Consider the following 16,942-nt stretch of genomic DNA (forward strand, 5'->3'; position numbering starts at 1 on the left):
TCTGCAAATTATGGTTTTAACATTTCCATGCTTATGCATTATTCCTCAGAAAAAAGATCTTTTTCACATACAAAGAAGATAAGATAAATCTTAAAGAACCATATCAGAACTGATTGAAAACAACAGCACTGCAAAACTGTCCAAATTATTGCAAAACAATTGAAACATGAGGACTAAGATCTCATTCCAAAGGGCATGCTTTTTCAAATGCTTCCTGCTCTTTGCGACATAAATCAAATTCGTTTGTATTGTAATACATGCACCCAACATACTCATCCATCTCTTTTGTGCATTTTTGGTGAAGATCTCTCAACCTGGCAATGTATCAACAGAAAATTCATGTTTTACAACAACAACAATGAAAAAAGAAACCCCGTAGATTGCTTGACAACTCTATCAAAGAAAGATAAGATGCAGTCTTTTATCTAATCTAACCAAAAAAAACCAGGCATCTCTAACCAAACTAGGATATGAAATGAAAGTTCTTATTGAATTGCAAATGAGGATGTACTGAACACTATAATAGAGATGAGTACGAAATTGAAACAATGTAATTCCAAATGCATCACCAAATTCTTCAGCCTATGACAATGACAAGATCAATGAGAATGTTGTCTGTTTGCTCCTATGACAGGAATGAAGAATTCGACACATTTTTTAATATACATAAGAATCAAGAACTATTTATTGATAGAGAAAGAACCAAAAGATGGTAAAATATCATCATATGTTCAAAAGAGAACTCCAAACTAGTTCTGAAAACAATCACTATTTATAATTCTTAAGAGAAATAAGTCTATATATTAAAGCCTTGCCCCAAACTGAACCACAACCCACCCCCAATATTCAAAGATCCTCATATTCCTTTCCAGCTACAGACAAGCTAATAGTCATAAAATCCCTATTCAAAATTTCATATCTTATCGTGGATGAATAAGAAATATATTTTCATACAAAACGTAAGCATAATTCAATATTAACAATAATCATTACTTCATAAATAAGAAGATAAGAGTGAAATCAACTAGTAGATAAGGAGTAACCATTAACAAAATGTAAAAATCAGAAAATCAGGGTCCAAAAGAAAAATCCAAATAAGGATGTTGGCCTTGGAAGAAACATCAGAGCTTATCCAGTAGATCTGATAATTCTAAAATGAAACTCCTAAGAACAAGCCTTGAAGATGGAAACATTAGTTCAAAAGTTTTGGTTTTCATAAAAATGTTAAACCCTCACTGTAAATTAAATGTAAAACTAAAGTGAAACTTAAAATTGGAAATTAAATGCAAAATATTGCACATTAGCAATCTCGAAATCGTTAAGCATCTCTCGTAGTAAACATGTACAGTCCAATGATGACAGATCCGTAATGAGTGATAATGAAAACAGAAAAAAAAAATATGAGAAATGTTTGCTCTTCCAAGACCATCTAAACAACTGACATGACGAAATTCCCAAAATGATGGATACCACTTAAGAGGTGAATCAATAACTAATCAGCCAATCTTCAAAACTAAATCACTGCTATCCAACCTGAACTCAAGGGCTAGCTAGACACTCAAATGGGCAAGCGTGAAGGCAATATTGCACCCCTAAGGCTATAGAGAACTTAGATGGTGAAAAATCCAACGCTGACATAAATCCCTTAGCAGGCGAAATAGTCGACTAGGAAGAGTTGTAAGGGAAATATGTGAGGGAAAGAATGCGCCAATATTAAACTTGAGGTGTGCCTGTCCATTTTCTATAGAGGTTTAGCAAGTCTTGTTGCTTGATGGATTCAAAATGCCTTTGATGGCCACTTATGATAGTTGTGGTGATCCCTCAAAGCATATCAATAATTTTGAGATCTAGATTGAGCAGATTGTCAAAGTACCCAACCTTGCCTAGTGCAAGTTTTTCCAACCACCCTAGGCGAGGTTGCTAGGCAATGGTTTTGGGAATATCCTCCAATGTCTATCACCTTGTTGGATCAAGTAATAAACGACTTTAATTAATAGTTCTAGTCATCGCCACTTCCATTCAAACCCATTGAAGTTAACCTCCTAGCTAACTTGAACTAAGTCGCAAATGATCTCTCAAAGATGGATGGAGAGAGAGTTTAAGAAGAATGGAGAGGATAATAACTCTCCATTCTGTCACTTGTTATTAGGAGTAAAGTTAGAGAGTAAGTTAGTTATTTAAAATTATCAAAGTATCCTTTTTAGTATAAGTATTTGTTATTTTTGAAAGGATAATTTTAATATTTAATATTTTTAGTTTGTCATTTTATTAAATCCTTCAAAAAGTGGACGGATCAAATTTTTGTAGGTCTCCCTCCATCTCTCCTCTCCCTCCCTTTATCCCTTCTACCAAACAATAGATTCCACCTCCCCTTTCTACTCTCCATCCTCCCATCTCTCCTCCCTACCAAACATAGTGCAAATGATAAAGTTCTAGGAGGAAGCATCATGTGCCAATTTGGTAGGTGATGATGAAGGTCAGCTCATGGCCATCATAGCCGAATCATCGTTAAAGGACCACAGTGGAATAGTGTACACAAGATTTGAGAAGTCAATGTAAAAGTCTTCCACGTACCAAATTGTCAACATTTTTTCTATGTAAGATTTTTTTTTTTCCTTTGTCATCAACAATGGTAATTCCTCAATAAACATATTTAAGTTATGTTCATGACATGTTTTGAAACATTAAAGCTTTACAAATAAGAATTTTATCATAAATAAATTTCAAGAGGGTCCATACCAGTAGTAGTTTGAATCGAACTACATCCAAATTTATTTTCAATTCCTTTGACCTTCATCTCCTCTCTTACAGTCTCCACACCCTCCCACTTCCCTGCAGAAGCATAAATGTTGGACAAAGCTACATAATCTTCACTAGTGCCATTCAAAGAACTCCGCTCTGGATGTACTCGAATAAGGAGCTTCCCAACCTTCTCACCCATTGCAACATCCCCATGAATTCTGGTTGCACTTAGCAAACTTCTCCACAAGATAGCATCAGGTTCAACTGGCATTCCCATTATAAACTCGTACGCCTCTTTCAAGAGCCCATTTCGACTAAGAAGGTCAACAATGCAACCATAATGTTGCATCTGTGGGGTGACATTAAACTTGCTCATGCTACTAAACAAGCAGAGTCCTTCTTCTACAAGCCCAGAATGACAACAAGCTAGAAGTAAACTAGTAAAACTCACAGCATTTGGTTTTAATCTAGAAGCCCCCATTGAATCCAAAAGTTTTATTGCTTCTTTTCCCTTTCCATGAATGGCTAATCCAGTTGCCATTGCTGTCCATGTTAAGATATTCTTCTCCTTCATTCGTGAAAAAACAGATAAAGCACTATTAAGACATCCACATTTTGCGTACATGTCAATAAGACTGGTGCCAATAAACACATCAATCTCAGGAACCCAATTTGTCTTCTCTATATACCCATGCATACAAGTACCTGTTTCCAAAACACCGAACTGAGAAGCTGCAGAGAGAACACTAACTATAGTAGTATCGGTTGGTTTTGCCCCATAAGCATCATCCAACATATCACGAAACAGAACCAATGCATCACGAGCACTTCCTCTTTGTGAACAATACCCTGTGATCATGGCATTCCAAGTAACATTATTTCTATCAACCATTTCATCAAACACCCTTCGGGCTGAGCCAACATCCTTATTACTCGCATAAGAATGTATTAAAGTAGTCTGCACCATAGTATTCGAAATAGTACCGCCTTTCATTATCCACGAGTGTATTTGTCTCCCTGCCCATAATGTAGGGACTGAAGGTGATCGAGCACAAGCACCAAGAACGAAAATGTAGGTGAAATCATCGAACACTAAGCCTCCCCTTGATGCCCATCTGGAGAAAACAAGAATGGACTCTTTTGGTGGAGAACATCGTATCAAAGTGTTAAAGAGAAACAGATTAGGCTTGTCAAAGTGCTCGAATACTAAACGGGCATTACAGTAGTTCTTCTGTTGGCCTAATAAGGTGCAGTATTGCTTGATAAGTTTGGCCGCAAGGCAGGGTGAGTTGAGACCATTGACAATCAACTGGGCATGTGTTTGTTTAAGTTGGTAAATGGATAATAATTTGAGGTGTAGAAAGCCAGTAGCTGCAACTCTAGGGAGAGAAAGCATATGGAGTGGACTCAAATACAGAGCTCATTCTTTAACGACCATATTTCCTCTGCTTTCTCAGGCTACAAAATTTGCTAAAACATCAAATGACCAAAGTATTTAGCATAAAACACCAAAATAAGATGCATGAGCTATTGTAGTTGCAAGAGCAAATATTTATGATAAAATGAATATTACTTGAAGCAAAAGAATTATTCTGAATACAACCTTACAATCTATTTTTGCTATAAATTTTCAATATTTACATATTAACTCTTTTTTTTTTAATATTATTACTGTTATTCTAATTGGACATTTTTAGTATTGATGTTGTAGTATTAAAGCTGACTTAGGAATATATAAATGCAGAGGTTTGCTAACCTTTTTAATAAAGATGCATAATCTCGTTGAGAATACAATATACCCAAATTCTGAAAGAAATAGATATGCAATAACTATTTAAAATCAGTACTTGAAGTCTAGAACACAATGAGTATGTGATATATATATATATATAAAAACATGCCAAAATACAGAAAGAAAAAAAAAAATCAATAACAGAGCACAGCTGTTCTATATAAAAAAAAAAGCCGATTTGTGACGTCATAAAGAAACTAGACTACTGGTATTAGTATCAAACTATCAGAATTGCGATTGAATCAAAATGGCGAAATTCATAAACCCTAAATCTAAGGTTTCCTATAAACCCTGCCCCATAAATCCCTGACTACAAGCAACCGAGTAATATTGTACTGAGAGCATTTAAACAATTTCTTATTATACCCGAATTCTCAACCGTCAAGGATCAAACTTCGTGTAAATAAATCCCTGATTACAGTGAGAAAAAAAGAAGAAGCTAAAATACGAAGCACAATTCTCCGCGGGGGAGAAAAACAAAACAAAAAAGAAAAGGAAATCGAAGGAATGATGGTACCTAGAGTGAGGAGCGGACCAAGAACTGTGGATAGTGACCAAGTAGGGAGCAGAGCTGCTGATCAAGTATAGATTATGGCTACAGTTAGAGGAAAACGAAGACTGAAGATGGCAGAGATGACTGAATCAGTCAGACTGATGAGGTTGGGTCTAGGGTTTAGGGTGTAGGGAAATGTTTGCTCTTCCGTTTCATCAATGCTTTATTTTATATTTTGACACAATTTGGATGCATCACTCACCTAATTAGTTCACATAGAATCAAAATCGATAACACAATCAATGTACTTCATTTTTTTTTTTCTCATTTATCGGAAGAAACACTCAAAGAATTAAGTAAAACTTAAATTGAAGATAAGCATCTAATTCAGAAAAAAGAGTTCAAATTTTGATAGAACTCACAGGCCAAGGACACATCGAGTAACTTGCTGGCCCTTATCGAGACATTTCTCAGTGTTTGGATCATTCTTCTTGCACTTGAGAAAAGCTACGTTCTCCGCTTGACATTTGAACGCAATCTGCTTCGACGAAGCCATCAGCACAGCTGATGTAGGTATCGTATCTCCGGCAGCATCCACATTCCCAAATTCTGATCACCTTCACATAAATCCCCAATAAATAAGTAAGAAAAAGAAAAACAAATTGTTTGGCTTCATCAGCACTTTCAAATATTAAGATTCAGAGTTCCTTGTAGAAAAAGATTAATTGTGTAATATAATTCAGTGAAAATCATTTCGAAATCAAAGTGAAATGACACTCGGGAGGTTGAATTGAGCTGAAGAAGAACATAAATAAATAAGAAATAGGAATTTTCTAAGGAAACAAACAGAAAATAGCATAAAGGACTGGTTACCGTGGGGGAATGGAATGGATGAGAAGGAGGGTCGTCTCGTGCAGTGGTAGCGAGGGCTTTTGAGAGAGAATCAAAGCTCAGGACAAGAGAAAAATTTGGGTGAAGTGAGGGAGAAAGTGGGAGAAAAATTTGGGTGATTCGAAACTCCACACTATTTCTTTTTTTTTTTAATATTGATTTTTTATATGTATATATTTTCTCTATTCTTAAAGAAAAATTAGGGGTTTCCTTCTTATAAATTATAGCTATCTTTTGTTTTGTTTTTTTTTTTTTTCTTGGTTAGGTTCATTGGTCTTTATTGAGCTTAGGTGCGGCTTGTTCGTTTTACTATTGTCATTCGATTTTTGTTATTGCGATTATTCTTGTCTCTGTGACATGTTTTTGAGTATTTTAGTCTTGTTTTTATGTCATGGTTTTGAATGTTTTAGTCTTGTTTATGTGACATAGTTTTGTTTTGTTTTGTTTCGTTGTTAGTTCTTCTTTATTCTTCAATGGCTTGCCATTTAATTATTGTTAGTGGTTGGAGATAATAAGTTTTTTACGACTGAAGGGATTGTTAATAGTGCAGTTACATACCTTACAGAGTAGTTGAATGCTCAAGCTATGAGGTTAAACTTACTGCAGTTTTTACTGTTGTGTCTTCTAAACAGTTGATGAAATAGAATATAACTATTTTTAAGGTTAATTGTCATGTTGCAATTATTTATTTGTGAAATAGTGTGGGAATTAGACGATTGATTATTTAGTTCGTTTTTTTAATTCTAATCCTACTTGTGTATGTTCCATTGAATTCCAGACTATTATTTAATAAAATTTCATGCTTTATTAAAAAAAAAATAGATATATACATTGATTTCTTATTTATTTTTAATCATCTTTGAAAATGATAAGATTTTTACTAGTTAGGAATTTTTACTGATTTGGGACATTTATTTTTTATTTTTGTATTTGTTTTATTTTTAAGTAATAAATTTAAAGTTGAAAGAAAGTTCCATAAGAAAATATTGGAAAATTATATAGCACATACTCAAAAAATTGTTTTGGTATATTTTTATTTGGGCTGAATAATTTTTTAGTTCAAATTTTTTAAATGATTGTATACATTGTAATTTTTTTAAAACAGTCATTATAATTTTAAATAAATTAAAAGTTATTTTATTGTATGCCTTTCTTTCATATAAGTGAGATAAATAATTGTTACACTATTCGTAAAGAAAATACAAAAAGCTTGAAGCAACAATTTAAGGATTCAATTCATACTATGTTTTAAGTCAAGTAGTGCTCTGCTCGTTAATTCTTTATTAATTGATTTCTTATCTAGGCGTAGCTCCATGTTGTAACTCTGACCAATCCTTTATCCCCTTTTTATTAAAGGATTTTTGGTTGGATAAGTGGAAAGAGAAAAAAAAATGAATTTCTTCCTTAAGTTGATAGAAGAGAGTTTCCCTATTGCGTTGACATCATCAATAATTAGGAATCATCTTGCAAAACTACAACAAATTTAAAAGCCTATCATGATATAAATCTTATATTAACATTAGAAACTTAAGTGATGCTCTTGTATTCTTCTTCTACAAACGACATAGTACATAAACACATTCTTTTTAGTAAGAGGTATCTTTCCTTCCATGCCTCCTACTTTACATAATATTTAAGCAGAAATATACCAATAAATATGATAAGAACAAACCAACTTTTTGAGACCATTAATACTCATTAATTGCACAAATCTTCAACCATGGCTAACCAAATTGAATTAAAGATTTATTTAACTATCTCCTAATGTCTTTGGGGGGTAAAATGCAAGTCACTTCTAATTCATAAAAAATATCCCTTGCGCAAGAAAATTTCCAGGGATTATACATTGCTAAAATATGAATCTTTAAACAAAAAATTTCTCGCACCTCGATACAAATAGTTCTCATGAAGCATCTTCCTAACACGAGAGCTACTGAGATCATCGTTCGTGTCATGAACTAGCCAAGGCATTTCCAAAAACTATAAATATATAAACCTTAAATTTAATCTGAACTACGCGAGAGAATCTTCAGTTCTACGACTAATGGTTTGGAGTTAATCCTGCCTTGAGTTATCAAGCGGTTTTTACCTTTCGAGAGGGTGGTCTTCGGAATAAAGTAATTAGATCATCAAGACCCTGTCAAATAGGATTGTCAGTAATAATTAGGCATAATCAAATGTATCAAAATATTCCATTTAGAGGAGGGAGCTTGTAATCAAAACATTGAAGCAGAGTCATAGTAGGAAGGGTAAGAATTATACCCCCTAGTTGAGATAACAAGAATACTGAATAGCACTATCAAGTAAGATCCCAGAACCAGAAGCAACAGCAAGTCAAATGTGACACTAGCAACCTGCAATAGGACATTGGACCATATTAACACTAAGCAGAGTAGCTAAGCAAAATACGCATTGTATTCAATTCCCAAACTCGCCTACCTTCAAAAAATTGTTCGACACAACAAACATGAATCGGAACTTTGTTAGGCTTTTACTATGAGTAATACTAGGGACGCTAATTATTTACACTACACCTAGCAATTGCAATGTGACATGATTTTCAACCATGTAACGGTAAATGGCACAGTCCCACTTTGAAATCAGATGTGATACAAATCATGCCATTATTTGAGCTTTCAATCATGGAATATTTCTAGCATTACTTCAAGTTAAAAATATATTTTCCAAGTACAAAAGAAGATATTGTTTTTGATAAGCTCGGGATTGGGTGGCTATATGGGTTTCCAGTTATGACTTTAAAACCTTGTATAACACTTTTCCTTGCTATATGTGTCTTTTGGTTTGCATTAGATTGCTTTGACTATTCATGACTTTGTAGGTTGTCATTTGGATGATACCTTATCACCTATGTTATTAACACTAACCTGTTTTTCTTTTCTCACATTTTTTTAAAGCACACGCAAACATAAGGGACAAAAGTGAAATATAATCCATTGCTTTATGAAGTATAACCTCTCAAGAAATCCATAAACTCTAACGACCAAAATTACAAAATAAATATAAAAAAGAGACAAGAAATGGCACATGTTATATAAATTAACAATTAACCCAAGATCTATGTGTATATAACATATAACACAATAATAAGATATAATAATTAGGTATGTGTACCTGATTGATCCATAGCAATTATATTGATCACAGATTCTCGATTTGATAGTGCAATACTATCAACTAAGTCTTCCTCCCTAGATCTCTAAATCGAAGTAGCTTTATTTTATCTCGATTATCAAAAGGTATACAATTGTGATGAGACAATATGTATTTATAGAGTTAGGAGGGGACTTAGCTACAAAACCCTAGTTGGCCGGGCTCGCTCATCAAAGGCTTCATAGAAAAGCCCACACTTCTGCTTCACCTAGACTTTACTCACAGATGCTAAGCCCATTAACAATTGATCACCAACAACATGGGCTAATACAGCAAAGAACTATCCAATCAACCCAAGTTTTAATAAAACCAATAAAATTTAATGTAAGCCCAAATAAAAGTCTAACATTCTCCCACTTGGGCTACATTGATTTTAATACATATATATTATATATCAAAATAATTTTATTTGAAAACGACTCATGGGTTGAACAACAGAAAAAACATTTGTGGCCACTTTAAAAACTGATAGTTCTCTGATAGCATCTCAACATACCGGTCCAATTTAACCTTTGATAATGAACTATGACAGTCATATTGTTTTTAGCTCAACAAAAGACATTCATAATCACAAATACCAAAGTATTAAATCGACATGGTCAATAAGTTCAGTTAGTGTGGTAAGGAATTATGTTCAACATGTGATCAATATAAAATAACATAATATCCTTATCAGTCCTCAATTTCACTGATACCGTGATGCTTAATAAATAAGCTAGTGAAATTAAACATACACCACTTAAAATAAGTAAGTGTCACTAAACTTGCTTAAAGAATTAAGCCAACAACATATCATTGTCAATAAGCAAATAAATTTAAAAGACAATGATCCCAACAATATGAACCACATACTTTCAATTCAATCATTCTCGAGAATATAACAAAACATAATTGAAAACATATCCATTCAATAATAAAAAATATTGAAACATAAAATGTAGTTCATAACTTTATTCAGAAAATTATAAATAATAATTTCTAAAAACAAACAAAAATAAAACTCCCACTAACCCAAAAGATCAAAAGATTTTAAAATGCCCATATTAACAACATGTTTATTAAACAGCACGGCACTTAACCCTTTGGTTAGAGGATCAGCTAACATCGACTCGGTCTTGCAATTTTCAATGACAATGTCTCCTTTCTTGACCAAGTCTCTGACAGTGAGATACTTTATTTCCATATGTTTAGAAGCACTACTAATCTTGTTATTCTTTGAAAAGAAAACAGCAGCATTATTATCACAATAGATTAGCATAGGTGTGGAAATAGAATCAACCACTCGTATCTCCGAAATAAAATTCTTCACCACAAGCTTGCAAAGATGCCCCATAACATGCAACAAACTCGACATACATAGTAGATGATGTGATCAAAGTACGTTTGACACTCTTCCAAGAAATAGCAAAGACTCGCCAAGGTGAAAATATAGCCAGAAGTTGACTTTAAATCATCTACACAACCACCAAAATCTGAATCTGAATAACCAACAACTCGAAGATTGTCAACCTGCTTATACACAAGCATAAAACTCTTCGTTCTTTGCAAATATCTCAAAACTTTCTTGGCTGCAACCCAATGATCAAGGCCAGGATCAGATAAATATCTCCCAAGAACATTGACTACGAAAGCTATGTCGAGTCGAGTGCAAACCTGAGCATACATCAAACGCCCTACTACCCTTGCATAAGGGATGTTCTTCATTGCTCCTCTTTCCAAGTCGTTCTTAGGACATTGTCGCTTAGTGAACTTGTCCCCTTTCGAATAGGAACGTAACCACCTTTACACAAATCCATGTTGAACCTTTTGAGCACACGATTAATGTAAGCTTCTTGAGATAAGCCAAGAACTTTTCGATTCATCACGATGGATCTCAATCCCCAAAACATAAGATGCCTCTCCAAGAATCTTTCATATCAAAATTGGAAGACGAGAAAATTTTTGGTCTCATTTAGTAGTGACAAATCACACAGCCGGCAAGTAAAATGTCATCTACATAAAGAACAAGAAAAATATAACGACTCCCACTGATCTTCATATAAATACACTGATCAAACTTGTTCTCTACGAAACCAAACGATGTCACAACCTTGTCAAACTTCAAGTACCACTGGCGAGATGCCTGTTTGAGACCATAAATGGATCGTTTCAACTTGCAAACTAAGTGTTCTTTTCCTTCATCCTTGTAGCCTTCAGGTTGAGACATATAGACTTCCTCATTCAATTCTCCATTCGAAAAAGCAAGTTTTAACATCCATTTGATGCAACTCTAAATCAAAATGCGCAACTAAGGCCATAATAATTCGAATGAATCTTTAGTGGAAACAAAGGTGAGAAAGTTTCGGTGTAATCAATACCTTCTCTTTGAGTAAAGCCTTTAGCCACTAAACGCGCTTTAAACCTTTCAATCATGTCCTTTTTATCCCTTTTAGCCTTTAAAATCCACTTACAACCTATTGGTTTAAAACCATCAGGTAATAAAACTAGCTCCCATACACCATTTTTCTTCATGGAGTCGATCTCATCATCCGTAGCTCTTAACCATTTTGAAGATTGTGGACTATTAAGTGCTTCACTAAAAGTGACAGGATCCACAAAATGATCAATATCATAATCTCCTTCTCCAAGATAAACAAAATTATCATGACACTTTGTTGACTTCTTTTGTCTTTGAGATCTTCTGTAGGAGGAGGTACTTCTGGAATAACTTCTCTTTGTTGATCATTGTTTTGAATAACATCTTCCACAACTGGAATTTCTTCAATGACAGGATTCTCATTAACAATAGGAGCTTCATCATTAATAGGCCCTTCATCAATAATAGGACCTTCATCATCTTCGATAATCGGGAGCAATATATTCATCAACAATGGGAGCATTACCAACTGGAGTAGGATGGAGACTACTATTATCATCTCTTGAAAATGACATAGGAATACAAATTCCTTTAGAGGACTCCCCCATTTCAAGAGATGTTGAAGGAATCTTTTCAGCAACATCAAATTCCAGAAATTTAGCAGTCTGAGATTCAACAATTCGCGTACCACGAGTGGGACAGTAAAAGCGATAGCCTTTTGAGCGCATTGGATAACCAATGAAATAACAGCGATTTGTTCTCGGATCTAACTTTTTCAAATTAGGATCATAAATCTTTACTTCAGCTGGACAACCCCATACACGAAGATGATTTAGACTAGGCTTCCGCCCAGTCCATAACTCAAAAGGGGTCTTGGGAACAGATTTACTGGGAACACGATTTAAAATATAAGTTGCAGTCATAAGTGCTTCACCCCATAAAAACTCTGGAAGATTTATTCTACTCATCATACTTCTAACCATATCCATGAGAGTGCGATTTCTCCTTTCAGCAACGCCATTTTGCTCGGAGTGGAACTGGGCATAGTGTATTGAGCAACTATACCATTTTCTTGTAAGTACTCGCAAAGCCCCATGTGTTGTCCAGATTCTGTATAACGACCATAATATTCTCCTCCACGATCAGAATGAACAACTTTGATGACTCTTCCTAATTGTTTCTCAACCTCTTTTCGAAAAATTTTGAGTTTATCAAGGGCGTCAGATTTTTCTTTAATTAAATAGGTGAATCCATAACGAGAAAAATCATCGATAAAAGTGATAAAATACTTGTTTCTGCACAACGTGGTGGAATAAAGACCACTGATGTCTGTGTGGATAATTTCCAATAAAGATTGACTACGGTTTGCAGTCTTCTTTCTTGTTTCAGTCAATTTTCCACGAGTACAATCAACACAAGTATCCCAATCAGAAGCATCAAGAGGAGGAAGTATTTCAGATTTAATTAAACGATCAACCCTTTCTCTGGAAATATGACCCAATCTTTTGTGCCATAACAATAAGGATGTTTCCTTAATATGAGGTCTTTTACCCACAGTATTCACAACATTAAAAGAGGAATCTAAAGGAGCCAATGACAACTTGTAAAGACCATCAGAATAAAAGCAATTTCCAATAATTCGAGAGTCAAGCATAATGTCAACATTATCATTTGCAAAATGAAAAGAATATCCTTGTTTAACCAAAAGCGGAAGCGAAACTAAATTCCTTTTAAAAGTAGGAACATAAAAAGTATTGTTCAGAATAATCTTATCACGAGACTGTAATTCAAGAATAAATGTTCCAACATAGATAACGTCAACTCCAACATCATTGCCCACTTTAAGCTTGGACTCCCTCTCACTTGGCTTCCACGAGATCCCTTAGCCCCGTAAGGAAAGCTGCAACATGAACAAGAGCACCACTTGTCTAACCACCAAGAATCAATAGGAACATCAACTAGGTTAGATTCAAAACAAACACATGCCAATGGATTACCCGATTGTGCTTGCTTCTTTTCTAACCAAGTCTTAAATTTGTGATGATCCGTTCTCCGATGCCCCAATTTTTCACAAAAGTAACACTTCACATTAGAGAATTTGGACTTTCCGTTGTTATTCTTCTGTTTATTCTTATGCTCCTTACCATTACCATTCGTTTAGTAGCACCATCATTTTTATTCTTGAATTTTCCTTTTCCTTTGTTGGGCTTCGAGGTGAGAAACATAGTTAGTGCGATTCATTCTTCTCCCTTTTAAGCTTGCTTTCTTCAGCTACACACTGAGAAATTAGGTCGCTGATAGTCCATGTTTGATTGTAAGTGTTGTAGGCCGTCTTGATAAGGTTTGGAAAAGAGGCGGTGAAGAGCATGAAGAGCTCGATGAATAATGAAAGAGTCAGGAAGAGGAATATTATGATCTTTCAACTTAGACTGAACATTCACCAATTTCAGAATAAAATCTCGCACTCCTTTTAATTCATCATACTTAATGGTTGTCATTTCATCCATAAGATGTCCAGCTTCAGCGTTTTCACCAGTGTCATATAGTTTTTCTACAGCATTGAAAAACTCTTTGGCATTTGTAGTGTCGGCAAAACCACTCAATAGATGTTCGGGAATGGATCTTTTCATAGTAAGAAGGCCGAGACGACTTGACTTTTCCCATTGTGCATGATGAGTTCTCTCGGCGGTATCTGAGTCGGTAAGATCGCCAGGAGTTTTTCTTCTCGTAGGCACAAGTCCATATCCATTATGCCTAAAGTAAATTCCACATCTCGTTTCCATGTCTTGTAGTTGGAAGCATTCAAAATATGGATGGAAGCATTATTGTTGTTCACAGAAAAGGAGACTGAAAAATTCAAAAAGTTAAAACTTGAATAAGCAATATGAGCAATGTATTAGAAAATATTGTAGAATCAACTGGTCATTATAATCTCCCCTTTGGGGTGAGAATATAACACACACATGATCTACCTTCATGAAGTTAACAACAAAGGAAAAAATACATATCATTTAAGAATTTTATTACCTTTGGGCAAATAAATTTCTTAAAAATATATATTAATTCAAGCAAAAAATAATAATAAATTTATATATTTAAATTATTACCTTTGGGCAAATAATTAAAATATATACATTTAATATTAACTCACTTCATGGAATGTGAACTAATATATGTAAATACTACCTTTGGGCAAGTAATTACACATATAGTCAACCAAAAATATAATATTTTCTTCAACATGTGAAATTTGGTGATAAAACAATCATTGAAAATTAATAATTTTCAACCAAATTTCCAAAAGAGATATATAATTGCTTTTATTATATTGATAATAAAAAAATAAAGTGTCCACCATAACACATTATTTTTATATCAAATAATCAAGTTTTATAACTTTAGAACAACAATTAATTAAAAGATGTGAATATAAGAAAATTGGTGGAGACTACATAGTCAAAACAAATTAAATAAGAGAGTGACTATGTTTTATGGAACGAGAAGAAACTCAAAAAATTTTCTATGATTGACAAATTTCGAAAAATCATCAAAAAACAATTTTAATAATTTTTTAACTACATAATTATCATTAAAATAATAATAATTATTAAACGGCGTCAAAAAATTAATTAAAAATCACCAAAAAATCAGAAATCAAATTCTAAGCACGCTGGAAAAAAAATCGTCGAAAAACGACCTCCGAGGGGGTCCCACGCGCCCCCACGCGCCGCCTGCGCGAGTGGGCGTTGCTGTCTGGCCTCCATCTTCTTCCTCCAGCCGGGTTGGAGGCGGGTCACGCGACCCGGATTGGCCCGATCTGTCCGCAAGCGTATTCCGGCCAAAAATCGACGAAAATTTGGGGATTTTGGATGGGTTTTGGTCGGGATGGAATTTCTAATCTACCTAAGGATTCAATTTGGGATAAAACATCCAAAATAATGGTAGATCAAGAAATTGAATCCGAAAATTTCAAACCAAAAAAAATCTTGAAACGTACGGGTTTTAGACTAAATCGTTAATGGAAATAGGTAGTTGTATTAGAAATCAATGTACAATCATTTATGCATAATCAATTTCATTCAATTATAATCATAATCAAAAAATCCATATATAATTTTATCATTCAAAAATACAACAAACCTAAAATTTTAATCTTGAAATTCTCTTAATTTACTCAACAATTTTATGCAAATAACATATCAAAAGAAAGAGAATTTAATAATGAGTAAAACCCCTAAATTGATTGAAAAACAAAAAATTCAACATAAAATAATAGCGAAATTAATATGTAATTATGAATAATTAACATATACAAATTAATTATACTAATTATAGGTTCTAAATCATATACAATAGGCTATCTGATACCACATGTTATATAAATTAACAATTAACCCAAGATCTATTTGTATATAACATATAACACAATAATAAGATATAATAATTAGGTATGTGTACCTGATTGATCCATAGCAATTATTATCTGCGATTGATCCACAATAGATTACTCCAATTTGATAGTGCAATACTATCAACTAAGTCTTTCTCCCTAGATCTCTAAAATAGAAGCGATTTTTATTTATTTGATTATCAAAAATATACAATTGTGATGAGACAATATGTATTTATGGAGTTAGGGAGTGGACATTGCCATATAACTTTAGTTGGACTGGGCATGCTCATCAAAGGCTTCGATACCAACTAGAAAAGCCCACACTTCTGCTTCACCTAGACTTTACTCACAGATGCTAAGCCCATTAACAATTGATCACCAACAACATGGGCTAATACAGCAAAGAACTATCCAATCAACCCAAGTTTTAATAAAACCAATAAAATTTAATGTAAGCCCAAATAAAAGTCTAACAGCACATTCAAGCAATTTGTAAGAACCAAGCTCAAATGCAAAAGTACATAAAGATCAATACCTGATATATGTTAAGTTTAGCTTTAGATGAATCATAGAAAGTGAACATTCCATCAAACACCTCATGTTGCATATTCACTTCATGGGTATGATCTTCTAATTCCTGTCAATAAAAAACAATAAGATGGATGAAAAGAAAATACTTCAAAATGAATGATAAACCACTTCTATTATTCAAAGGTTGAGGTTTTCTTTCAGATCCTTATGGTTACATTCAGTGATTTTGATTTTATTTTTCTCTTTTTCTCTTAGACTTTTTACTTTGTCTCAAATTTTTAATGGCCTTACATTTTACAGTACTTGAAACCCTCAACCACATTCTTCCACACAAGTACATAACCATTAAGCCAACATCAAGTAACTTGTAGGTTATTCTATATACAATACCCTAAAAGGCTAAAACATGTCTTATTTAAATTAAAATAACTAAGAAAACTATAAGTAAAAAGAATCTAAAAAATGAAATGTATCAGAGAAGAGCTATAACAAAACCTAGTTTGGTTACTTGATAAGACCACAAGAGAGTATAATTTTCTAGAGCAAAAAGAAAATAATTGATTTTCTGATAAA

The 16,942-nt window shown here is 33.7% G+C and overlaps 2 protein-coding genes and 1 pseudogene across 12 annotated transcripts; all 3 read right to left on the bottom strand.

Annotated features, from left to right (window-relative positions):
* LOC115719360 (pentatricopeptide repeat-containing protein At3g18970) lies at positions 1 to 5,589 on the bottom strand. 11 transcript variants are annotated; one of them, XM_061110079.1, is made up of 4 exons: positions 5,450 to 5,589; positions 4,499 to 4,548; positions 2,740 to 4,200; positions 1 to 314 (listed from the first exon to the last, which is right to left on the bottom strand). In XM_061110079.1, the coding sequence occupies exons 3-4, from the start codon at positions 4,136 to 4,138 to the stop codon at positions 310 to 312; spliced, it is 1,404 nt and encodes a 467-aa protein (XP_060966062.1). In that variant the 5' UTR covers positions 4,139 to 4,200; positions 4,499 to 4,548; positions 5,450 to 5,589; the 3' UTR covers positions 1 to 309. The 11 variants fall into 11 exon arrangements, with proteins under 11 accessions (XP_060966062.1, XP_060966060.1, XP_060966061.1 ...); XM_061110077.1 differs by having other exon boundaries at positions 2,740 to 4,212; XM_061110078.1 differs by lacking the exon at positions 4,499 to 4,548 and adding an exon at positions 5,052 to 5,152 and having other exon boundaries at positions 2,740 to 4,212; positions 5,450 to 5,587.
* Positions 5,446 to 7,889, bottom strand: LOC115719877 (NADH dehydrogenase [ubiquinone] 1 alpha subcomplex subunit 8-B-like). Its single transcript, XM_030649056.2, has 2 exons — positions 7,805 to 7,889; positions 5,446 to 5,642 (listed from the first exon to the last, which is right to left on the bottom strand). The coding sequence occupies exons 1-2, from the start codon at positions 7,887 to 7,889 to the stop codon at positions 5,446 to 5,448; spliced, it is 282 nt and encodes a 93-aa protein (XP_030504916.2).
* LOC115719876 (uncharacterized) overlaps positions 7,575 to 16,942 on the bottom strand; it is a 23,743-nt pseudogene continuing 14,375 nt past the window's right edge.

Source organism: Cannabis sativa, chromosome 2 (assembly GCF_029168945.1).
Source record: "Cannabis sativa cultivar Pink pepper isolate KNU-18-1 chromosome 2, ASM2916894v1, whole genome shotgun sequence".
NCBI classification, from domain to species: Eukaryota; Viridiplantae; Streptophyta; class Magnoliopsida; order Rosales; family Cannabaceae; genus Cannabis; species Cannabis sativa.